Source organism: Typopeltis vanoorti, chromosome 15 (assembly GCF_054136105.1).
Source record: "Typopeltis vanoorti isolate ZY-2024b chromosome 15, IOZ_Tvanoo_1.0, whole genome shotgun sequence".
NCBI lineage: Eukaryota > Metazoa > Arthropoda > Arachnida > Uropygi > Thelyphonidae > Typopeltis > Typopeltis vanoorti.
Window position 1 is genome coordinate 52251866 of NC_143563.1, and position 26771 is coordinate 52278636.

Consider the following 26771-nt stretch of genomic DNA (forward strand, 5'->3'; position numbering starts at 1 on the left):
TTTTAACCATTTCAGTTTGTTAATATATTGTGTGCCATGATATATATATATATATCAATAGCATATTCCTATAGCAGATCAGGGCTATGTGGTGTGGCGCCTGTGAATAAGTTACTTTAAACTTATGCTCCCACATTTCATCATAATTCCAAATGTATTTTGTGGAAAATAAGCAGTAAATGGGAAAACTAACAGAAGGTACTAAGGAACTGATTATTTCAGTTCAACTCGTAAGTACCCTTAGTCCATTAAATCAGCTATTTTTTCAATTAAAAAACAGCCACGTGAAAGCGCTACCGTGCAAAGTAAAGATGGCGGCAACAAAGGCCAACAATGAAAGATTACCTCTAATTCCATCAACATAGCGTCGCCGATCGCCAACAAACTAAATGACATCGCGAAGTGCTGCAGCTGTTAAACCGAAGTTAAAGAAAGGGAAAAAAAGGTATATTGTGCGATTTCTGTTGCAAGTGGCTGCATACTTCCTGCACGAAAATAGATGAATCGGCGTAAAAGCTTTTGACCGATCTCATCCAGCCCTACTTCTGTACAATGTACCTCCCTTCCGTAAAACAGCTACTAAACCTAGGCAAGAGAGTTGTAAACCTCGAACAACAGTTTAATACTATGATAGATACTTTCTCCTACAAAATCAGAAAGTTGGAAACAAAGCTCGAGATACTCGACGACCAGCACCCGATCGCAAGTGCACCCGTACCAGCTAACAAACTAATTGCATCTATGGTACACGAGTCGCTCGAGGCCGTAAATAGGAGACTCAACTCCGTTATCCTGAACTTTCCGATGGAAAACAATGAATCCTTAAAAGATGTCAGCAAACTAGCAGGAAAATTCAATCTCGATCCCAAAAATATCATTAAATGCCATCATTTCAGACCCATAAACAAAAGAAAGGACGGAACGAACTTTTCACGTCTTGTAAAAGTGACCTGCGACACACCAACAAACAAATCCAAATTTATAATGGTGATAAACAACAAGCTAAAGAACATTTTTCCCCAGTCGCGCATACGGGCTTGGCCCGATTTAACCTTTGCCCAGAGAGAACAAAGACGCCAACTCTGAAGACAACTAGAAGATTAACACCAAAATGGAGACAACAGTTGGATGATAGACTACAAACAAACCAAACTAGTGCAAAAACAAAGTGACTCCACTATTAGCCACCAAGGAGACCAGTATGCAGACACTGCATAGGAAACGTGCAAGACCCTTGCAGTCAAATCCATGCTTCACAGAACCTTGCATATCCACTTCCAACATTTGTGGCCTCAATTCTAACCTTAATAGCATCCACTATCATCTGCAGTCTGCCAAACCCCATATACTCTTTTTAACAGAAACTCAAATCTCACCTTCCCCCAGCACTATCCATCTCAACCTCCTTAACTATACACTATTTAACTCCTTTCGCCCCAAGGGTGGCATCTGTGCATATATCTGCTCTGATATACCCTGCCAGAGAGCACCTAACCTAGAATCGCCCAACTTCAAACTTCTTTGACTAAAGCTATCCCTCCCCCACTCAGTCAAATTCATCTGCTGTCTCTCCTAATACCACCAATCATTCTGAGCTCTTTCATTTGCTCTCCCTAAAAGTTGATTTTCTCCAGTCCAACTTCCTAACAGCAAAATCATCCTCCTGGGTGATTTTAATGACCATAACACCAGTTGGCTATCTTCTTCCAGTTGTACAGATCCTGCAGGCAGAGATGCTGAAACATTTGCCATCACTAATGACCTTACACAAATTGTTCAAAAGCCGACCCGAATACCAGATAACCCGAACCACTCTCCAAATATCCTAGATCTCTTCTTTACTAATGACCCCTCCAAATATGTAGTGAATGTAGCGAGCCTCCTGGGTAATTCTGAACACAACCTGGTGCTCATCTCCTCCCCCATGCAACAACGCTTACACAGTCACTCCCACACAGGAGTAGTTTGGTATTATAACAGTGCCAAATGGGACAGTCTCCGAAATTTTTTATGCTACATTCCCATGGTTGGATTATTGTTTCTGATTTTCCAGTCCAAACATATCACCAAAGTAAGCTTCACTGGCATGAAAACATACATTCCCCACACTACTCTGAACTGCCGTCCCCTAACTAAACCCTGGTTCTCCAAAAGATGTGCCAATGCGGTACAAATGAAAAATCAGACATACCATAACTGGCTCAGATCAAGAACCCCATCCTCCTTCAATGCTTCTAAAACAGAATTTGAACAGGCAGGAAGCTTGCTGCCTGTCCAAATGGCAGCCATGCCTTTTGGTCTCTTGCCAAGGCAGTTTGTTGTAATTTTTGCCCTACACTACTCCCACCTCTGTCATACCCAGATGGCTCAAATGCAACATTACCCACAGAAAAAGCTAACCTCCTGGCTTCACACTTTGCCTCCAGTGCACACATAACTGACAATGGCAAATGCCCTCCAGTCATTCCAATTGTCCAACATGCAATGCCCCCTGTATTCTTTTGCCAAAAAGATATCATAAACCTGTTGTCTAAATTAGACACAAAAAAGTCTCCTGGCCCTGATGGCATTCCTCCAATTGTCCTGAAAGTCTGCACAACAGACTTGACTTCTATTCTATGCCATCTGTACACACTCTCTTACTCCACTGGTATATATAGATATATATATCCAAAAGCCTGGAAACTGGTCCACATGCAACCCATTCCTAAAAAGGGTGACAAATCACTGCCATCTAACTATTGCTCTATCTCACTCACTTCAGTCCTATCTAAAGTGATGGAGAAAACCATCCTCTCAACTCCTACCCTACCTTGAAGGTGTCCAACTATTAAGTGACCACCAGTACAGATTCCGTCAAAGCCAATCAACAGGAGATCTACTCTCATACATCACCCATCGCTGGACAAATGCCATGGAGAAATTCGGCGAATCCCAAGTAGTTGCACTTGATATTTCTAAAGCCTTTGACCGGGTCTGGCACAAAGGCTTACTAAGCAAACTCCCATCATTTGGACTGTCTCAGGACTTCTGCAGATGGATTGCCAGCTTCCTGTCTGGACGAACACTATGTGTGATGGTAGATGGCTCCCTATCTTCTCACCATCCAACTGATGCTGGGGTCTTACAGGGTTCAGTTCTCTCACTGATCCTCTTCCTTCTATATATCAATGACCTACTTCAGTTGACCTCTAACTCACATAGTTTTGCAGATGACAGCACATTACACTCCTCCCTCTCATTTGACCAATCCTACTATACACAACTCACTTCAACCCACAGAACATCAACCACCACTGCCCTTAATTCTGACCTCCAAGCCATTCTCCAATGGGGCTCAGATAACCTCGTCAACTTCAACGCTAGTAAAACCCAATTCTGTCTTATTTCTCACAAAAAAGAACCATGTTTCTTCAATATTGTTTTTGATAACACTTAAATTCCCAGACAAAATGAGATCTCTCTTCTCGAAATTACCCTGACACCAAACCTCTCCTGGCATAAACACATCACGACCATTACATCCTTAGCTTCCAAAAAACTAGTTTTTCTCTTTTGCTCAAGATGCTACTTCACCTCTAAACAGCTGTTAACATTATATAAATATCAAATCCGCCCAGCTAGTGAATACTGCTCTCACATTTGGAATGGGGCTCCTAAAAGCTTCCTCAAAATGCTTGACTCAATACAGAGGAAAGCAATTAGATTGATAAATGACCCATCTCTCACCAACTCACTCCCCTCACTTTCACATAGACGCTTGGTCTCTGCGATTTGTATATTCTATAAATATTTCCGTGGGAAAATGTTCATCCAAAACAGCATCAATAATTCCCCTACTCTGTACTAAGCCCATTGAAACACGTACAGCTACCGCTCAACATCCTGTCACACTACACCTTGAAACCCACAGAATAAGTTTGTTTTCCTCCTCCTTCATCCCTGCTGCTGTGGTACCGTGGAATAGTCTTCTCCCTGATGTATTTCCAAAGGAATACAACATACAGGCTTTTAAATCAAATGTAAACAAGTTTCTCCTTTCCCAACCCACTGCCCATATACGGTACTAACGTACTATAGGTTGACCAGCCAACCTCTCATATATGGACCCAACATTAAAAAAATAAATAAAAAATTATGTGAGAGAGAGGATGAAAATAGTAGCATTTTTATAAACAGCTGGAGATTGTGCTAGAAACATTATTTAAGCAAAGCTGTTTTAGATGGAATGAAAGAGAAAGATGAGAAAGTTAGTTTGGTAAGTTTGAACTCGGACAGCAGCCACTTACATTTTTGTGGCTTAGAGGAAAGTGTGAAATTGTAGAAAATAATTCAGTAGAAGAGTGTCCACAAAAATAAATGCCTATAGGGAAAAAAAACAGCGGTGGAGGAAGAAACATAATGTCTGTGAAAAACTGATTGGAGAGCCTGAGAAAGGAATGAAAGGAAAGTTAACCAGATTCTGGTTAACTTTCCTTTCATCCATCACCTTGAGTGGAAAAAAAAATAATTTTGAAGCTGGGAATGCTATGTATGTGATGTTTGTCAGTAAAGGCCAGAGCAGTATCTCAGTCCAAGAAAGAAATCTGATGTTATCTGAAGATCTGTGTAATATCAGATATAAGGGAGGTAAAGTCACAAAGTAGGCAATGTGTTTTAGCATTGAAGTCACGAAGTTGTTCTCATTTCACTAGAGAATGGCAAGGAGGTCAGCGTTTCAGCCATTGAATTTTGAAGATCTTGAAGCTTGAAATGTGTGAACACTACAAGGTATTGTCAGTATAGGATTGGAGTGGATTTTATTATTATGTACAGCACCTTTAAGTCCATGTGTTCTGGATCTTCCTTTAAAATTTCTGTATATTAAAATACCAAGTGGTCATTGTTAATTTAGCACTTGTATTTGCACTCACTTTTTATTACAAATTGATAGATAACACAGTCCAACACAATTTTTGCTGACTTTTATATGAGACTTGTTTTTCTAATTTCGGTGTGCTGATTTCAAATATCAAACCCATTTTTCTCTATCACGTCAGGTTTTTCCTCTATGGCATTTTCTTTTTGCAAATTTGTAAGTTTTTGATAGTTTTAAGGAGGCAGTACTATTTAGAGGATCAAAAAAATCGATTTTTTAATATTATTTTCTGAAAGTACTTTTTAAAAAATCTGTTCCTAACTTTTTATCAAGAAATTCAAAAAATTCCTGAAGATATAGCCTATTATTCAAAGCGGTGTGCAGATCAGAATCGGAATGCTTGCCGCTCTCGCTTGTTAGTAAACGAATAAATGCATAAGAACCTGCAACGTTGAATGTGAGAGAGGCCAATGATTAGATACTTAACAATATTCATTAAAAATTACAAGAATATTTATAAAAAAATAACAATTTTACTTACACATGAGTTTTAGGGAATAAATTTTTGTTTGTAGCAATTTCTGCTGTGTGTTCTGTTTTGGCAATCCCTTTGAATACTCCAACAGCAGTCGGCCATTATGTGAGAATCCCATCTTCCTTGGTACCGATCTTCCATAGTTTTTAAGTCTTGATGAAATCTTTCGCCTTGTTCATCGCTTACAGCACCTAAATTCTCGAGAAATTTATCAAGATGACTGTATAGGAAATAAAGCTTTATGCTCATGTTTGCAACCTAGGCGCTGGAAATTTCAAGCATTGTTTTCACTAGATCTTTGTAATTGCACGCTTTTTTGTTTCCAAGAAAATTATTTGCAACCATCGTAAATGAAGTCCAGGCCTCTTTCTCAATTTCGTTCATAGAGTTGATGAAATTTGGGTCTCTCATTAAAGTTCTAATTTGCGGTCCATCAAATACACCAGCTTTAATTTTTTCATAACTAAGTCGTGGAAATTTTTCAGATATGTATTAGAAACAGTCACCTTGTAAATCTAAAGCTTTAACATACTGCTTCATAAGACCTAGTTTGATGTGTAGAGGTGGGAAAATGATTTTTTCTCTGTCGATTAAAGGTTGATTTATAACATTTTGTTCTCCAACATTTAAGGATATTCTAAGAGGCCAATGTTTCTGACTCCAGTGTTGGTTTCTAGCTCAACTATCCCAGAAGCATAGAAAACACGGAAACTTTGTATATCCTCTTCGAAAGCCAAGTGAAAAAAGTTCACCATTTTAAGATCCACACAGATGATCCAGTTATGGTCTGTATATTTTAATAACTTAGAACCTTTTTAATGTTCTCATATGTTTCCTTTAAGTGGACTGAGTAGTCAATAGGAATTGAGCCATATACTTTCCCATTGTGTAGTAAGACGCACTTGAGGCTTCTACTTGAACTGTCGATAAATAAACGCCACTCATATGGATGATATTGTACAACACTCATTTCAGTTAGTAAACCTGACACATTGTTACAGTAAACAAACCCACACTCGTGTTTAAAATATTGTACAAGATTACTTTCCCTGCTACGATAAAAAGTTATCTTCATATCTTGCTCCAGTAAGTTTTTTTCATCTGATCTTGAAGCTAACAATTCCGATGATTCCTTTGATAGGCCCAAATCTCTTACTAAGTCATTCAATTCCGCTTGAGTAAAACGTTGCGGTCCAGAACTAGAAATTAAATTTTCATTGTCTAAATCAACATCTGGGTCTTGCTCCTCAAGAACATCTGGCATATCCCAATCATGCTCGTTCTCAAGTATAGGAAGTCCTTTATAAATTGGCACGGCTATTTCATTGGAATGAGCAACTGGCCGAATTGCTGAGTCGAGATTTGGATACACAATTTTTTTCTTATTCTTCTTATTATAACCAGAAGTCTGAACTAAACAAAAATAGCAATCATCTACGTGATTTTTCGGTTCACGCCAAATCATTAGAATGACAAAAGCTAATTTTTGGCATTTTCCCTTGCTCCACTGTCGTAAATTTTCTACACATGACTTACACACTTTATTTGGAGCCCACAAATTGTCCTGATCTGCAAGTTTTACGTCAAAGTACACTTTCTTAACGAAATCAGTGATATTTGTCCTTTGACTGGGAACAGTAAAGCTGCCACAAATGTAGCAGAAGGAATCTACACTATTGACGCATTTTCGAGTAGTAGACATGATGTATTTTCCTCACTGCCGACTAACATGCAATTAACAAGACAAAAAAAAAAGAGACTTTATTGAAACGTTATAAGCGCTCATCATACTTTTACGATTGATTAACGATTGACTGATTTCGATCGTTCTTTATCTGCTATGACGCATGAAACACCCTAAAGCATTCATTTGTTTTAGGCAGTTGTCATCGCCTACTTTTCATCACCTAAATGTATTAGGTCAGTTATTCAGCCTCTCTCGCATTCATAGTGCCAGTATGCATGCCGTTGTAGGTTCTTACACATTTATTCGTTTACTAACAGGTGAGAGCGGTGAGCGCTCCGATTCTGATCTGTGCACCGCTTTGAATAATAGGCTATATCATTGGGAATTTTTCGAATGTCTTGATAAAAAGTTAGGAACAGATTTTTAAAAGTACATACTTTTAGAAAATCTGTTCCTCCAAAAAAAACTTCCAACAAGCATTATTTAAATAGTGTCTTAATGAAAGTACATAGTATCTCTAAAGGTTTATGCTCAGGATTTTGTGTTTTGCCATTAGGGATTCATGTGACTGGTTTGTATTTGATCTCCAAAACCGTTGAAATGATTCTTTGGTGAAGTTTTTCTAAACTTGATAAGTGACTGTTTGGTGTGTAGACGGTTATGCCGTACACTTGTATTGTACAAATTCCAATTTGTACAATGCAAGTGATATATCAGATTTTTTTTTACATTGGTTGGTATCATGTCTTTTGCTTGGAAGAGTTTTGCAGCAACAATATGTGGTTTGTTTGTTATGCAAGTATTCTATATGTCAAGTAAATTTAAGGTGGCTGTAGACCGACTGAGGTAAAGTCATCATTTCTAAACAAGATATTTAGAAATTATGACTGTCAACGACTAATGATGATTATTAAAAATTAATCCTGGCATGTCAAAAATATAATAGGGTTTATCTTGAACACATTATTTGTATTTATTGTAGCTGTTCAACTATAAGCAAATAAGAGTAGGCTTGAGGTACTTTGATTAATTTTTTTTATATATAAATTAAAACTATGGCAAATTCCTTATGAAGGTATGAGTTTCTTACATTACAGAACACAAAACAATAAAACAGTAACAATACTACTTTTCCTTAAAGGTAACTCAGTATTCCCCCCCCCCCCCCGTCCTCCCCATCATACTCAAGATTTATTTACTCTTGAACAGTACTTGTTAAAGTGAACTTAAGTTCTTGCTGGGAAAAAATAAAGTGAAAAAAAAAATCCATAGAAACTACAGTCTAAAATGCAAAGGATATTCCATGTTTTTTTATCTATATATAATTATTATTATTACCCAAGACCTCGTGGAGTCAAAGACTCATCTGGGAAAGTCCAGACAGGTTGCAGAAGGTGCAGGTGCAACTGAAGAAGATGGAGAGGCTGGAAGAGGAACTAAAGAGACAATTGAGGTACCAGCACCTGCTGCAGGCCTCTCTACCTTCGTGAAAAAACATTCCAGGCTAGTCTGGAATGATAATATCCTCTTCTCCTCTATATCTCCCTATGACACTGCAGGCAATCCATAACCCCTCAGAAGACCTTTGTGTACCTAGTAGTGTTGGGATCCTCAGCCTCAAACTTTGCCAGCCCATCCTCAATGAGGGCAAAACCTTCTGCCAAGGTGGTGAATCTCCTGGGTTCAGGGGGTTGGAACCGTTTCCTCCTCCTCAATCAGCTGTTTCTCTAACTGAATGAGGTCTTCTGCTGGCAACTGCTCCCCATGAGATGCCAGAAGCTCTGTGACATCTTCGGCCTCCACTTCCAAATTTATCTGCTTCCTCAGGGCAACAACCTTTTCTGTGACAGCCTCAACTGTCTCCTCATATCCATGAAAATCATTCACAAACTGGGGACACAGTTTTTTCCACACACCATTCAAATCTGTCTGCTTCACTTCATCCCAAGCTTGTTCAATGTTTATGTGGTATTATAAATGCTATACAATTTCCAAAAGTCTTTGAGGGTTAAGTTCCTGTCTTTTTCAGTTGCCGTGAAAGCCATGCAAATATCCTGTGGAGGTAATAGGCCTTAAAGGAAGCAATAACACCCTGGTCCATAGGCTACAAAAGGGGTTGTGATATTGGTGGAAAGTAAACCACCTTAACATTAGGGTGGAAATCATCCAAGTAGGCAGGGTGACCAGGGGCATTGTCTAGCACTAAAGGGCAGCCACTTCTTAAATGGTACTTGGCTGTACAGTACCTCTGAACTTCTGGCACAAAATAGTTGGTAAACCAGTCCTCAATGATTTGAAGTGTCACCCGTGCCTTCTTATTGGACCTCCAGATGACAGGCAGTTGACTTTTCCAAATGTCCTTTAGTGCCCTTGGATTTTCAGCCTGATAGACCAACAAGGGCTTCAGTTTTAAGTCGCCAGAAGCATTAGACCCAAGAAGCAAAGTCAGTTTCTCCTTACCAGCTTTATGGCCTGGTGCTGCCTTCTCCTCGTTGGTGATATAGGTACGATTAGGCATGCGTTTCCAAAATAGGCCTGTCTCATCCACATTAAACTTGTTGAACACTATAGCCCCCTCCCCTCCCTTATTATCTCAGCCAACCCCTTAGGAAACTCACCAGCTGCTTTATCATCACCACTAGCAGCTTCACCTTGCACCTTAAGGTTATGTAAATTCCCTCGAGCCTTAAACTGCATAAACCAATCTTTACTAGCATTAAACTCTTCACCTGCACTCGTTTCCCCCCTTTCACTTTTCAATGCCTCAAACAATCTTTTCGCCTTTTCTTGAATTAACATGAGGCTAATTGGGATACGGCGTTGATGCTGGTCTTCCAGCCACAGAACAAGAGGACTTTCTATCTCAGTCATGAGCCTACTACGTTTTTTTTGTAATCACAGTCGATTTCATGGGCGCCAATCCTTTCATGTGTTCAAGGATGCAAACTTTATCCTTGATAATAGTCCCGACTGTGGTATGACTTAATTTCAACGCGCGGCTGATGTTCGTTAGCGTTTCTTCCTTTTTTGCTCTTTTAATAATGTCTAATTTCACTTCTAATGTAATGGCTTTCCTTTTCTTTGACACACTGCCATTGGAAGAGTCTGCCTTACGTTTGGGAGCCATAACCATATTCAAGGGTAAAAAATCACAAAAAAAATACAAACACAAAAGTGAGAGAGCGGATGTAAACAAAGCACACGGTACCCAAAGAATGTATGCTGGGACCCAAGTGACGGCACCTCTCCCAAACAAACGCGTAACGGCATATTCTTCCACCGTGCTTACAAACAAATTTGCCCGCGGCGTTTGAATTTTACATCGTGCTGCTTCAAGTCGAAATTTATTTTTTAAATTATTTATGGGATTACCACTGTAAAGTCGAAATGACGCATGTCGAGGACGACATAGGTCGTAGACCCCCTGTATATATATATTGGGCACATGTTCAAGGTGTTCTAGATGTGAAGTCCACACCCATGGAATAGCAGTTTCACTGATATCCCCTAATTGTTTGCTGGCTTTGCGTGATTCCTAAAATTGAACACAATGCACTAATGCTCATGTTGATGAGACATTTTTATGCGTAAACATTGTATCACATTCATGTTAATAGCCCTGGTATGTAGTCACAAACATAGACACTTTGAGCCCTTTAAACAGATGTGCAAATGGTGGTGTGTCAAATTCTTGGCCTTCCAGTGGTTTTAAACAGCCCAGAATGTGAGGCAGGGTGTGTGTGTGTGTGCTGAGACAGTAGCACCCAGAAGTCATAAATAGCTGTGATTGGTTATTATATGAAGCAATTGAACGTTGTCATTTATCATGAGTTTCTGTTTTTGTTTTCTGAGTTTCATCTGTTTTGTGTGCATGAAGTGTGAACTGACACCAATATAGACAAGTTCTTAATATATATTTATAATTTCCTATAAATAATTTATAACTTTTTTTGCCTATATTTACAATGGGAAACAGTGTTGATTATGTACTGAATGTCCCATTTTCTGCCAGAGCGTTTGCAGATTGTATGATTATAGTTGAAGAAGGTTGGAACTTGTGTATAAATAAGTAAATAAAACGAGTTATTTCAGCCTTTCTTTGGTTCAGTTCGGAAAAATAATTTTTCAAGTGATTTACTTTTTCCGAATTCTGTGGGTATTATATGGCTGTATTTAAAAATCATATCAAAATTTAAATTATCAGTGTCTCATTCTAGTATTTGCCATGATAATCTAATCTCCTCACAAAGCATATACCCTTTATGCTTTCCATATTTAAAATTATATTTGAATAAATTAAACTATTGAAATTTATTCTACAGTTAATTGCATTGGACCGATTAAGATAAGCACTGATGCATTATGCACTCTTAAAACTTTCACACATCAATAAAAATGCAATCATACAGCCAGCCGCTGATACTTTTGAGTCCCCTTACAGAGAATAGGCAAAGCTATTTTAGCCCTGTCTATTCTCAGAGATGGGGGGGGGGGGGAAGAGCTCAATCTCTACAAGACACTACAAAGCATATACCCTTTATGCTTTCCATATTTAAAATTATATTTGAATAAATTAAACTATTGAAATTTATTCTACAGTTAATTGCATTGGACCGATTAAGATAAGCACTGATGCATTATGCACTCTTAAAACTTTCACACATCAATAAAAATGCAATCATACAGCCAGCCGCTGATACTTTTGAGTCCCCTTACAGAGAATAGGCAAAGCTATTTTAGCCCTGTCTATTCTCAGAGATGGGGGGGGAGGAAGAGCTCAATCTCTACAAGACACCAGTTAGAGATAACTGGCCCAAGACTATCAGTAATAATATCTGGCATCTGGTGAAGAGAAGTGGTTGACAAGCACTGTCATCTCTTGGTCCCTAATCCTAACACTATATATTTATTGTCTGAGGTAGTGCGAGTTCTACAGTCGATTTTCTTGAATTTATAGGATGAAAACCCAAGTTTCCAGTAGGAAAATCTGTTTGCCCAAGCCAGAGATCGACTAACTTGGTTAAAGAAAGACTTAGAAAATGTTCCTCTAGTCAGTAATATCAAATTGACATGAATTTTGTATCATGAGTTGCATAAGCCACATGACAGCACATCCAACTCAAATGGGCACAAGATGCCACTGACATTGTGGTTATGGTCACAAGTCCTCAGACATCAGAAGACCGAGCAAGAAGAAATGTACATAAAAACTTGAGGTTGTTAATGTTATTTAGAGTTTGAAGCACCTAAGGCTTTGAGGGCAGTGTATTATGTATGTGAACTGGTGTCCTGGCTGGTTTGCCTGCTTCGTGGGAGGAAAAAACCTTGTACCTCCATGAGTGCTTAGAATATTAAGAAATCTTGATGTAAAAACAGCAAATAGGGTTGGATGGGATATCAGCATGTGTGTTATGGAAAAGTGCAAGAGAAATGCCCTTCACACTTTATTTCAGGCACTGGTAGAATGCCAAGGGACTGAGGAAGGAGGATGAAATAGTTCCATAACATAAAGGATACTTCAAGACAGATTTTAATTTCTCTTTTAATTTAATATCTATGAAGTAGCAGTTCAAAGTATAGTGGAAAAGTTGAATTAATGACAGAGTTCAGGAACCAGTGGATAGAAATATAATATGCTATGGAAGACAGCATGACTTTGTGAAGGGAAGGAAATCTTATCTTACTAATTTACTCACTGTTTATAGTAAGAGACAGCTGAGTTAGCAAAAGACTGTAATATTGCTGGACTTTGCAAAAGCATTTGATAGGATACCACATGGTGCCATATTGCATAAGTTGGAGCAAATGAATGGGTGGGGATGGATACGACACTGGACGAGAGGGTGGCTGTTGTATAGTAGGATTGAATCAAAGAAGACAGTGACCAGTGGTGTGCTGCAGAGCTCTTTATTGGGTGGCTGTTGCTGTTCATTTTGTACATCAGTAATATTGGGAATTATATAGGCATCTCCAAATACTCATTGTGGAAGGCCCACACTAACTATCATTGATATAATGCCTATTATATATCCTCTCCTTAAAGTCATTCACCAATAAAGAGGCATAACTACCTCTCGTTAACCTCTACCACTCTCGAAGCAAAAAAATCTGGTTTTTACATCTTCTTAACCACACGCTTACACTGCTTCCAATATCTGAATTACCATCCATTCAGGTATTAGAAAATTTCTTTATCATTTCCTATTCCTATCCTATCAGTGGTCCTAACAGGCACTTAAATGGCATAACCTTTCCAAGTATTCTTGAACTTTGCAGCCATAACTCAAGATTAAGGTGGTTGGCCCTATGCCTCCTATGTCTGTGTTCACGGGGCCAGTTTGCATGTTCTGGGGGATGAAAAATGAGCTTCCGGGTGAAAAAAATTCCTACCTCTGTATGAGACCAGCTAACTCACCTTTTGTCAAAAGAGCCCAGATAAAGGTTCCTCACATCACTGATGGGAATCAAACCCAGGTGTTTCCTACAAAAGGGGTTCGTCTATACCAAATGAGCTATGGAGGCTCATCAGTTACTCTATAAAACCCTTTAGTAACTTTAATGTTTCTGCCTTTTAGCCAAAATTTGTAACCTATAAACCTTTGGTCTATCCTCCCAAACCAGTCAACATTTTGATCACTTGTCTCAGAACCCTCCACCACCTCCATGTCTCAAACAAACTCAGGTGACCAAATCTATGCACAAGAGTCCTGATGTGGTGAATAAGGGCATAAAGAGGGATAATAACTCCTTATGTATCTGTTTGTCAGTGTTCTTAACATCCAAATGATCTTTTGAACTATCCAGTTTTGCAGTATGTCTTTTGATTTTCAACTCTCTTTGCCATTATTCCTAAATCCATAACTTCATTAATTTTTTGCAGTGCAGTTCCATTTATGCGCTATGCAGCCTGTAGTTTTTTCAACCCAAAATGCAATACTTGACAGTTTGACACACACTGAATTGTCAGCCATCATAGTTTGCCTAAACTATCAGTCTGTTTAAATCATACTGCAAGACATCTGTATCACCATTATTAATAATTGCTCTTCCAAGTTTGTTAGTACAGGTAAACTTTGGCTGGATGTTCCCCATTAATCATTTCCAGTATCAATGAGACTTTAATTTAACTCCATTGTATATTACTCACTCTAATATCTGTCTATCAGCCACCCTCTTATTCCTGTCACCAGTTTGTGTCCTTTCCCATTTGCTCCAGCTTATGTACTAGAGCTCTGTGTTGTATCTTGTCAAATGCTTTTACAAAGTCCAGTAGCATCATGATATAGTTGCTTCCCTTATCCAACTCACTTCTTACTTTGTTGTAGAAATTGGGTAAATTGTTAATTACTAAGACAAGACCTGTACACAAAGCCATATCATCTCTCATTATTATTCTTATCCACCCATTCTTGAATTCTATTCTTAACAAGCAGGAATAAGAAAGTTATTATCCCTTTTTATAAAGCTTTCATTACTTTATGTAAGCCAGATTCGGTTGCCTGGGTTTCTTGAGATGTGGAGGCAGTGGAGAGGATTTAGAGGCTAATGGCCAAAATGGTGACTGGTTTGAGGAGCGTTCCCTATGAGAATAGCCTATAGGTTTGTCATTGAATGACTTTTAGGACAGGTACGATGAATATTGTGTCAATAATGGTTAGTCTGGGCCTCCTGCAACAAATCTTTGGACTCCATGGAGATACTAGTGTAATAATAATATAGCGCTTAGTAGGGACGAATGCTGGTCTTGAAATTCACGCTTGTTCTCGTTATCATTCAGGGAGTGAGAGGTGAGATTGCAGTCTGATTAGCGGAATAATGAATTACTGACCATTTAAAACTATATATTTAGAAATTTATGTACATTTAATTATACAAATACAACATTTATTTTACAAATGATATTCTATCTTTTTCAATTTAACTACTTGAATACATATTCTACCCTACGGTTGTTCTTTATGAACTGGTCACTAACATCGTCAGAAAAAGTTGGTTGTAACTTAATTTTCCCAAGCAACACGCACACTTGTAAAGGCTGGTTGAAGCTCACTGGCTAGAGCTACTTTGACTGCGTATGGCCTGTGTTTAAGACGACGTGAAGGGAGCGGAAATAGCTATGCGTGCGCATGAAATCACAGTGCTGCAGCAAGGACCTGGAAGCTCCCACAACTGAGCAAGCCAAGGTAGCTTTGACTAGACAAGCAAGCATTGGCCTTCGATATACAACGCAAAGCTCAATTATTGTCGCACAAGCTTAAGACGTCTTCTGTCTACAAAAATAAAAGCCTAAATGGAATGCTTATAAATGCATGCATTTATTAACAAATAAATATTACTTCTTTCTCCAGTAATGAGCTTGAATTCTCCATAGCAAGCATGGAGAATTCGCCCCCAGTGCTTGAGTGGCTAAATGTTGGATAATCCAGAAACCATGCTCAAGTCTCTTCAATCCTTAATAAGTTAGTCACTTACCTGCTAATGAAAATCATCTATCGCCTAAAGAGCTATCCACTTGGCCAGTTAGGCTGTTAATGTCATTAGCCTTTATATTTTTTCTGATGTATATACGGTAAAACCTCTTTTCTACACTTTTCAGGGGAACTGATGGAAAAAAGTGTAAATAGCAGGAAATGTAAAAAAAATTTTTTTAAATGCTAAAAGATGACTGCTAGTATATGAGTCTACCTACTCGATTACAAAATTTAATAACATTTACAATTACTTACATTTATCTATTTAAAAAAAATCTTTAATTGTTGATTGTTTTTGCTTTTTTTTTTTTTTTGACATAGCGCCAGATTGCTTTTCATTGTTCAATGCTTGAATTGTTTTTTACTATCGTGCTCAAAGTGGACACGGAGAGTCCAAGATCTTTTGCTAAATGCACACATGTTCTGGCATGCCAATTTACATGTCGCAGAATTGCCATCTTTTCTTCTACCGAAATACATTTTCTGTCGTATTTCTCCATGTTACTAACATGGATAATCCACCACCACGACTTGAAAACAACTTTCACATGCTAAATTACATAGCAGAAATTCTGCAATATCAATTCGTACTGTGATTGAGAAATCATGGTATTGCTCATCACTACATTATTGCTGCAAGCATGCAAGTCACCGTGATGGCGGAAACGAAACTACAGCTGAAAGCAACGCCGTCTGGGAACAGAAATGTGCAGATTTCAAAAATTTCGAAAATCACTATTGCCACCCGAGAAAAAAATGCGAATCACAAGAAATAATGTCCACATCAAGTTGTTAATGACGGGAAAACAATATATCGTAAGAATAGGTCTTAAGATGGGACCAACCGAAAATGACGTAAATGGCAGGAAAACGTAAATTGCGGGAACGTAAAAATGGAGTTTTACTGTATGTATGTTCTGTATTTTTCATTTATGTTGCAGAAAATTTTTACACTTGGTTACAAATTAAATTAAACTTGACAAAAAATTATATTTTTGTTTAATCCTTTATTCATGGCTAAGCTACCTGTATATAGAGGCTGATGACTTCGCGTCAGTTGCCTTAGTATCTCATTATGCAAGGCGCACATCCGAAAGGATGTGTATAATGCTTTGTATTAAGGGAAAGGTCACTACCAAGACCGGTTTCGAACTTTATTGAGATCTCATTGATGGTAACCAGACTAAGAAGAGGGTATTGCTCTGGTCTTCAGGATCTGCTTCCTGTTGATGAGATCATGTTACAAGTTGAAACCAGTCCAAGTTGTATGCTTTTGCATTATGGGATACTAAGGCAATTCATGTGGTCATCAACCTCTATATGCAAGTAGCCTAGTCATGAAGATACTTCATGTGCAAACTTTGTTTATTTGAATCCTTTCTTTTAAGCTTACATGGTGATCTGAATACATTTTTGAAAATTATGGAGACAGCTACCATGTTTGAATAAAAACTTTAGTTTAATATAACTAAAATCTACATTCGATGTTTCGACCTTTATGTCAAGTTCATCTTCTGGAGCATACAACTATACATAGGAAACAAGCTACACTACAATCAAACTGGTTTGTAAAAGTTAATGACCAACCGCTACAACAATTGTTGGCCTAACCTCTGATGAAAAAAAAAAAAAAAAATTATACATCAACGTTAGAGTCCTATTATTAGTGTTATCTGTTGGTTGTAGAAATACATTGGGCACAACAACAAGTCTATGTATCTATCTATATACATATATTAGCATCATGATTATAAATGTACATTCCAGCCAGTTGGTATGGAATGGTTTCTAATACTAGCTGAAGAATGGCTAGAGTCATGACTTATGTTGGATCTTATATATTAGGTAGGCTGAATGTGTGTCATCCAGATCCTTGGAATTTTCATGCCATCTTTGTTGTTGATATTTGGGTGGTTTATCAGGATTTTACAGGCTTCCTTAAATTTACTTTCATACCAGGTTTTTGTATGGTATAAAGAGCAGGTGCTTTTCCAGTTGATTTGGTGTAAGGTGTTGAGCATGTGATCTGAGAGGCCTGCTTCACCATAATGGTTATATTTAATGTGTCTAATGTGTTCTTTCTTACGTATAGGGATTGTCCGTCCTGTTTCACCGATGTACGGTAAGTTACAGGTGCAGCGGATGCAATAGACTCCAGGATGTGCCAGTGGGAGGAGAGGATCTTTAGAGGAGCTGAATATGGTTTTCAGTTTAGTGGGTGGCTTAAAGGTGGCATTGAGGTTATAAAGTTGTAGGATTCTGGTGATTTTTTTTCTGATAACCCTTTAATGTATGGGATGGCTATGGTTTTACTTTAATCTAGATTCATTTTTGTTGTTGTTTTATGGAGTATTTTATTAATAGTATTTTTGTTATAGCCATTATTTATGAATGTGTCGCTGATGATTTTTAGTTCTTGTTTCAGGACTTGCTGGTTAGAGCAAATTGTTGTAGCTCTGTTTTTAAGGGTGTTAATGACTCCATATTTTTGTGATGGGTGGTGGTATGAATTAGCATGTATATATTGGCCCGTGTGTGTGTCGGTTTTCGATACACCGTCAAGGATAGACTGCCTGAAGGAATACGTGTGACTGGTGTGTCTAGGAACGGGAGCGAGTTTTGATTTTCAATTTCGATGGTAAATTGTATGTGTTCATGTTGTTTGTTCAGGTGGCTATGGAATGTGTTTAGCGTTTGTTGCCCGTGCGGCCAGATCGCAAACACGTCGTCAACATATCCAAGCCAGACTGTCGGTCTTAGCATGGCGGAATCAAGCACTCTTTGCTCAAAGGTTTCCATGTAGAAGTTAGCGATTGAGGGGGGGGGGGTAGTGGCGAGCCCATGGCTGTACCTTCTTTTCGTAGGTAAAATTTGTTTTGCCACACAAAGTAACCGGACTGTAGTACGTGGGCAAAGAGGGCCGTAATGTCGGGCGGAAATTTGTTCTGTAGTAGGAGAATTGTGTCATTGATGGGGACATTTGTGAAAAGGGCAGAAATGACGAAACTGACTAATAAGCCATCTTTGTCCAGTGTTATGTTTTTAATTTTGTTTATAAAGTGTTGTGTATTCTTTATGTAGGAGGGGGAATGACCTACCAACTCCTTGAGTTTTGACGCTAATTTCTTGACTAAGTGGTAATTGGGGCTGTCTATTCCTTCCACAATTGGTCAAAGGGGCACATTTTGTTTGTGTATTTTCGAGACCCCATATATTCTGGGGGGCAGGCGTTGTGGGGCTTGAGTTTTTAAACCATATTCGGTGGCCAAGAAGTGATGGACTTGAGTAGTTTCTCTGTTTTATCCTTTATCCTGTTTGTTGGGTTATAATTTACCAGCTTATATGTGTTGTTATCAGCTACCAGTTGATTCATCTCAAGTATGTATGTTGACCTACCAAGGACGATAGTGGCATTGCCTTTATCTGATTTCGTTATTATTATGTCTTGGTTGACTTCTTTTAATGACTTAATTGCTGCTAGTTCTGTTTTTTGTGAGATTGTTCTGTATGGTTTTCTTAATTTTTAGGACATTACTAGTTTCTAATCATATTTTATCGGCTATATTTAGGTAGGGACCTGGTGCCTCTTTCTATGTGGTAGATAAAATCCAATTTGTTTACCTTTTAAGCTGCTATTGTGTAGTTAAGTCTTTTATTCAGTAGCGTAAGTTTTCTGCTGTTCAGGGTGTGGCTTGATAGGTTGATCACATGGTTCTTGCTTCCTGGGGGTTGGTCGCACCTTGTCTCCCTTGTTTGTTGTTCATGTTGGTGTTTATCGGTGAGGAGGTCTCCTGATTGGATGGATTCCTGTGATTGGCCACCATTGTTTCAAAATGTGGAATTTGGTCTTGAGTTTTTCTTTATTCTTTTCCAGGTTATATTTGGCTGAATAGTCAGTAATTCTTTCAAGTACTTGTAGAATGTCTGGATTAATATAGTTCGATAGTTCAGATTACAATTTTTTAAACCAGATTTTCAGTTAATGCTAGGTTTTGGCAGGCTGTTTGGATCTGTTTTCTGAGCATTGCTTTTTCTGTGCTGTCATAAACACGGAGTATTTTAGCGCACGTAAATTTCTTTTTTAGTCTGATGCGAATAGGAATAAGGTTATTGTCTCTGCATCTCTTTAAAAAGGCCAGCCGATTGATCAAGAGGGAAATACGTATCTTTATCTTACCATACTGATTGCAGCACTTCTGGGTATCATTTCCATGGATGATCTGAATCCTTTCTTTTAAGCTTACATGGTGATCTGAATACATTTTTGAAAATTATGGAGACAACTACCATATTTGAATAAAAACTTTAGTTTAATATAACTAAAATTACATTCGACTTTTCGACCTTTATGTCAAGGTCAGCTTCTGGAGCATACAACTATACATAGGAAACAAGCTACACTAAAATCAAACTGGTTTGTTAAAGTTACTGACCAACTGCTACAACAATTGTTGGCCTGTCCTCTGGTGCAAAAAAAACAAAAAAAAAAATTATACATCAACGCTAGAGTCCTATTATTAGTGTTATCTGTTTGTTGTAAAAATACATTGGGCACAACAACAAGTCTATATATCTATTTATATACATATATTAGCATCATGATTATAAATGTACATTCCAGCCAGTTGGTATGGAATGGTTTCTAATACTAGCTGAAGAATTGCTAGATCCTGAATTATGCTGGATCTTATATATTAGGTAGGCTGAATGGGAGTCATCCAGATCCTTGGAATTTTCATGCCATCTTTGTTGTTGATATTTGGGTGGTTTATCAGGATTTTGCAGGCTTCCTTAAATTTCCTTTCATACCAGGTTTTTGTATGGTGTAAAGAGCGGGTGCTTTTCCAGTTGATTTGGTGTAAGTGTTGAGCACGTGATCTGAGATGCCTGCTTCACCATAATGGTTATATTTAATGTGTCTAATGTGTTCTTTCTTACATATAGGGATTGTCCATCCTGTTTCACCGATGTACTGTAACTTATAGGTGCAGCGGATGCAATAGACTCCAGGATGTGCCAATGGGAGGAGAGGATCCTTAGAGGAGTTGAATATGGTTTTATGTTTAGTGGCTGGCATTGAGGTTATAATGTTGCAGGATTCTGGTGATTTTTTCTGATAACCCTTTAATGTATGGGATGGCTATGGTTTTACTGTAATCTAGATTCGTTTTTGTTGTTTTATGGAGTATTTTATTAATAGTATTTTTGTTATAGCCATTATTTATGAATGTGTCGCTGATGATTTTTAGTTCTTGTTTCAGGTCTTGCTAGTTAAAGCAAATTGTTGTAGCTCTGTTTTTAAGGGTGTTAATGACTCCATATTTTTGTGATGGGTGGCGGTATGAATTAGCATGTATGTATTGGCCCATGTGTGTCAGTTTTTGGTAGACCGTGAAGGATACACTGCCCAAAGGAAGACGTGTGACTAGTGTGTCTAGAAACGGGAGCGAGTTTCGAGTGCCCCTTCGACCAATTGAGGAAGGGATAGACAGCCCCAATTACCACTTAGCCAAGAAATTAACATTAACACTCAAGCAGTTGGTAGGTCATTCCCCCTCCTACATAAAGAACACACAACACTTTTAAATAAAATTAAAAACGTCACACTCGACAAAGATGACTTATTAGTCAGTTTCGATGTTTTCTGCACTTTTCTCAAATGTCCCCATTAATGACACAATTCTCCTACTACAGAAAAATTTTCTCCCACGTACTATAGTCCACTTACTTCGTGTGACAAAACAAATTTTAGCTACAAAAAGAAGGTACAGCCATGGGCTCACCACTATCCCCCCAATCGCTAACTTCTACTTGGAAACCTTTAAACAAAGGGATCTTGATTCCGCCACGCTACGACTGACAGACTAGCCTAGATACGTTGACGACGTGTTTGCAATCTTGCCGCACGGGCGACAAACGCTAAACACATTCCTTAGTCACCTGAACAAACAACACGAACGTATACATTTTACCATCAAAATAGAAAATCAAAAGTTGCTCCTGTTCCTAGACACACTAGTCGCACGTCTTCCTTCAGCCAGTCTCTCCTTCACGGTCTACCGTAAACCGACACACACGGGCCAATACATACATGCTAATTCATACCACCACCCATCACAAAAATATACAGTCATTAACACCCTTAAAAACAGAGTACAACAATTTGCTCTAACCAGCAAGCCCTGAAACAAGAATTAAAAAATCATTGGCGACACATTCATAAATAATGGCTTATAACAAAAATACTATTAATAAAATACTCCGTAAAACAACAACAAAAACGAATCTAGATTACAGTAAAGCTATAGCCATCCCATACATTAAAGGGTTATCAGATAAAATCACCAGAATCCTACAACATTATAACCTCAATGCCACCTTTAAGCCACCCACTATACTTAAAACCATATTCAGCTCCTCTAAGGATCCTCTCCTCCCATTGGCACCTTCTGGAGTCTGTTGAATCTGCTGCACCTGTAACTTACCGTTAATTGGTGAAACAGGACGGACAATACCTATACATAAGAAAGAACACATTAGACGCATTAAATATAACCAGTATGGTGAATCAGGCCTCTCAGATCACACACTCAACACCTTACACCATACAAAAACCTGGTATGAAAGTAAATTTAAGGAAGCCTGCAAAATCCTGATAAACTACCCAAATATCAACAAAGATGGCCTGAAAATTCCAAGGATCTGGATGACACACATTCAGCCTACCTAATATATAAGATCCAGCATAAGTCAGGACTCTAGCCATTCTTCAGCTAGTATTAGAAACCATTCCATACCAACTGGCTGGAATGTACATTTATAATCATGATGTTAATATATGTATATAGATAGATACATAGACTTGTTGTTACTCCCAATGTATTTCTATAATAGTTTTTTTTTCTAGTATTTCTAGCGTTGATGTATAATTTTTTTTTTTTTTTGTCACCAGAGGTCAGGCCAACAATTGTTGTAGTGGAGCTTGTTTCCTATGTATAGTTGTAATCTCCAGAAGATGACCTTGACATAAAAGTCGAAACATCGAATGTAGATTTTAATTATATTATGCTAAAGTTTTTATTCAAACACTGTAGTTGTCTCCATAATTTTCAAAAACGTATTTGTTTATTTGGATAAAGGGTTATGCAAGGTTATAATTTCTTGGGAAGCTTAATTTAGTTTATGTTGTTGGTTTAAAGTTTCTCATAACTTTTTTTTTTTTTTTGGTTAGATGCTGGATATGTTATTTGAGCTTGGATATACAAAAGCAGATATCTGTAAATGCCCTCGAGTCTTGAGTTACAAATTGGAAACCATACAGCAACGCTTTAAAGACTTAATTTCTTATGGTTTTTCACCATCTCTTTCTAGTCTCTGTATTTCTAAAAATAGGCATGCATTGAATATAGAATGTGTAAGAAAAAAAAAAATGAAAAAAGCAGAATCCTAAAATATTCCAAGTATAACTATATATGAATGTTAATGATGGGGAGTATCTTTATATGTTATTTTTTCAATACAAAAATGTATTTTAATCCTGTCAAAAATTGGAGAACTTTCGTTTGAATAACTATGATAACAAGCTGCAGTGTTTTTTAGGTTCTCAGTAGGAAAAACCCCTAGTTATGGTTTTGACTGGTTTTATTTGATTTATTCAATATTGTGTTAACTCTAGCCTCTGCTTCAATAATTTAAGTTGTGTGATTTGATGGTTGGGCTTATATCCAGAAGCTCATTGTTCCAGAAACTGTTCAGCAAGTTTAATAAATGGCTTGTTTTTTGTATTTATTCATTCCCATTAAAATATATATTTATTTTTATTAAAAATGTAGGTATTTTTCTGTGTGTTGGTTTTTTTAAACTACAATTGTATTGTAGAATATTTACTATTTAGTGATATCAAATTTTCTTACATTGTTTAAAATGTAGAGATGGCCATTTTTGGTAATGAAAAAAGAAATGGGAAAGTTTATTCATTTTATTATATATGCAAACATCTAAATGTGTTTTGTATACAACTAAAAAAAAACTTTCATATTCGCTTTACTAACATCCATAGCATCAGCAGTAACCTAAATTGACATGCATCATCATTTTCAGTCATCGAAACCTGATGTTCTGTTTTGTATCGAACCTCAAGTTTCTACTAAATCAACTACAGCTCCTCTTAACTGTCCAGTGGACACCTATACGACTCCTTCCACCATAAAGGAGGTGCTTATACTTTTGTGCTTTCTCATATTCCTTGCTGAAGAATGCCTAACCTAGAATAACTGCAGTTTTCATTCATCTGCTGCCTCTACTGTTCTTCCAATTCCAAAAATCATTCTGGCATCTTTGACTTCCTATCTTCAAAGCTCGATTTCATTAATTACCGTATTTGCCGGCATATAAGATGCACTTTTTTTCCTTTGAAAATAGGTCTGAAAAACAGGGTTCGTCTTATACGCCAGTACTCAGTTTTTTATTACTTCCATTTCTGGAAATTTTCTCTGTTCCGAGTTATGCGATTTCTTTCTTGATTCCTTGCGGTGTGTGTTGGAGCATTCCAGTTACGTTAGTTATGTATTCCAGTTGCTGGAATACATTCTAGTATTCCAGTTATGGGTAGATAACATTTAGTCTAGGCGCTCTGGTGGACTGTTGAAGCCTGCCCTACTAGTATGGGATCAGTTTCATTCTCACAGAACAGATGATGTTAAAAAATAAACTCAATGAATTCAAAACTCAGTTAGCTGTAATTCCAGGAGGTCTAACTAGTCAGCTTCAACCTTTAGATGTCTGTATTAATAAGCCATTTAAGAGATTTATGAAGAAGTGGAACACTGCATCCAGAAGACTGTTGGATGCAGTCTTCAGATTTTGAGGTTTCGCCATCAGGAAGGCCTAGCATTTCGCAAGTTTGTGAGTGGGTCAAAGCTTCATGGGATGCTGTGAAAACTGAGACAGTGGTTAAATCATTTAAGAACTGTGGCATTAGTAATGCACTGGATAGTACAGAGGACAATTTGTTGTAAGAGGATTCAGATTCTGATTTAGAAGAGGTTTCAAGTTTCTCTTCATTTAGATCTGGAGATGAATTTCTGGGTTTTGACGAAGAAGATTAGAAGATGGGTAGTTAGATTAGGTATTTGTTGAAAGTAGACCTACTTATTACTTTATATTTGAAATACTGTAAATCCAATATAATATTCGCTGGTAGTTTTTTTTTTTTTCCCCCCTAAAAAAATGTGTACCAAAAAGGGGGTGCGTCTTATACACGGAAAATTTGATAATTTCTAAACAATGAAGTCATCTGTCTTAGTGATTTCAATGTTAACAATTCTTATTGGTTCCCTTTTTTGAATTTCACTGAGATTTTTGCTGTAAGCAATGGCTTAAAACAGATAATCTCCCTGCTAGAATTCCCGACAATCCTCTTCACTCACCCAACACTCTGGATCTCTTCTTAACCAGTTCTCCTTCTGGGTACTCTGTTTTCAAGTGATTACTCCTCTTGGTCAGACTACTGTTTTCATTCTTCAGATCCAGATACCCATTGTGATCTTGTTACAGAAATAATTTATATTGTAATCAAAGTTTTCATTCTTCATTCTGTTCAAATATCCCAACCTATATTTAAACCATGATTCTCCAAGAAGTGTGCCAGGGCTGTCCAAGAAAAGCAAACGGCCTTTCACAAGTGGCCTGAGACCAAAACACCAGCTTCCTTCACAGCCTACACAATTGCTTGCTACACTTATAAAACCATCATTGTAAGGATAAAGTCTAAATTCAGCAAGGATAAATATAGAAAACTTGCTGATGTGCCACTGGTAGTCATGCCTTCTGGTCCCTTACCATAGCTGTTGAGCACAGCTTTTGTCCATCCATATTGGTTTTTCCACCGCCTCTATATTATCCTAATGATGGTATACACCCTCTGTCCAAAAATAAACTGAACTTTTGATAGAAAATAAAACACAGGCCAATTATAATTATTCAAATCATTTATTTCAATCAATATACTCTCCCTCAGCTTCAATACAGCGTTTAGCACAGTCCAAATTGAATTTTTTATATTGGTTTTTGGGATACTGGTAAGGGTCGTGGTTACTGCCGCTTGAACGTTTTCAATGATGTCGTATTGCTTTCCTTTCATTGCAAATGAAGTCAGGGGAAGAAGAAAGAAGCCACAGGGTACTAAATCAGGTGAATATGGCGAGTGATCCAACACACAAACTTGGTTTTTGCTCAAAAACTGTCTCACAATGTTTGAACGATGAGATGGTGCATTATCGTGCAAAAATGACCAACTGCCTGCATAACGATATTCATGCCCGTTCGCGATGAATTCTCACTATCAATCGCTTCAAAACTTCGAGATAAAACTCGCCATTGACCATTTGGCCAAACGGAACAAATCCTTTGTGAATAATGCCCTTGGAATTGTAGAAACAAATCAGCATTGTCTTTACTTTTAACTTCTCCAAGCAACTTTTATTTTAATGCTCCTCTTCTAGTGGTCTCCACTCAGCACTCTGGTGCTTTGGTTCAGGCTCATACTCATCTCCCATTTCATCGCCCGTAACAATCATTTCAAGGAAGTTTGAGTCCTTACAAGCAGTTTTAATGAGGTCCTTGCAGTGTTCAATTTGATACATTTTTTGGTCGTCAGTCAACTTGTGAGGAAAATCGCGAATTCAATTTATGAAGGCTCAAACTCTCGGTCAAAATGTTGTGCAAGTTGATTTTGGAATCCCCAGTTCATCTTCAATCCATCTCACAGATGATTTGGGGTTTTCTATGATGAAATCACGCACTTTTTGAATGTTAACTTTGCTCAGTCCAGTTTTTGGACAACCCCACTTTTTATCATCCTCAAGTTCCCACGACCACTTTGAAATTGCTTAAACCACTTGTAAACTTAAGTAAGGGATAAGCATTCATCACTGTGTGCTATTTGATGCATTTCGGTAAAACTTTTACCAATTTTAACACAAAAGTCAATCGCAGCTCTCTGTTTGAAACTCATTTTCTGACCGTTCATCAAAACACACTGTCACTCTTGGAACTATAACTCAGCTTCTAATGAAACAAATGTCATAAACAGTTGACACAACAATAATGAAGTTTGCCGCTTTTGGCAACAAAAAGATACAACAGATGGCACCACTAGTTTCTTCTATTTTCAAAAAGTTCAGTTTCTTTAGAGGGTGTTCTCAACACCTTGAGAACTGC

General features: G+C 37.7%; 1 protein-coding gene across 3 annotated transcripts in view; it reads left to right on the plus strand.

Annotated features, from left to right (window-relative positions):
• mTTF (mitochondrial transcription termination factor) overlaps positions 1-26771 on the plus strand; it is a 52343-nt gene that overhangs the window by 13908 nt on the left and 11664 nt on the right. The window contains exon 2 of one of the 3 annotated variants that reach the window (XM_090405180.1): positions 22783-23326. The exons of the other annotated variants lie outside the window; for them this stretch is intronic. Within the exon in view, the coding sequence (XP_090261306.1) occupies positions 22783-23001 (219 nt within the window). The 3' untranslated portion in view covers positions 23002-23326. Of the gene's footprint in view, positions 1-22782; positions 23327-26771 lie in introns of those variants that run through there. 3 annotated transcript variants of the gene reach the window in all.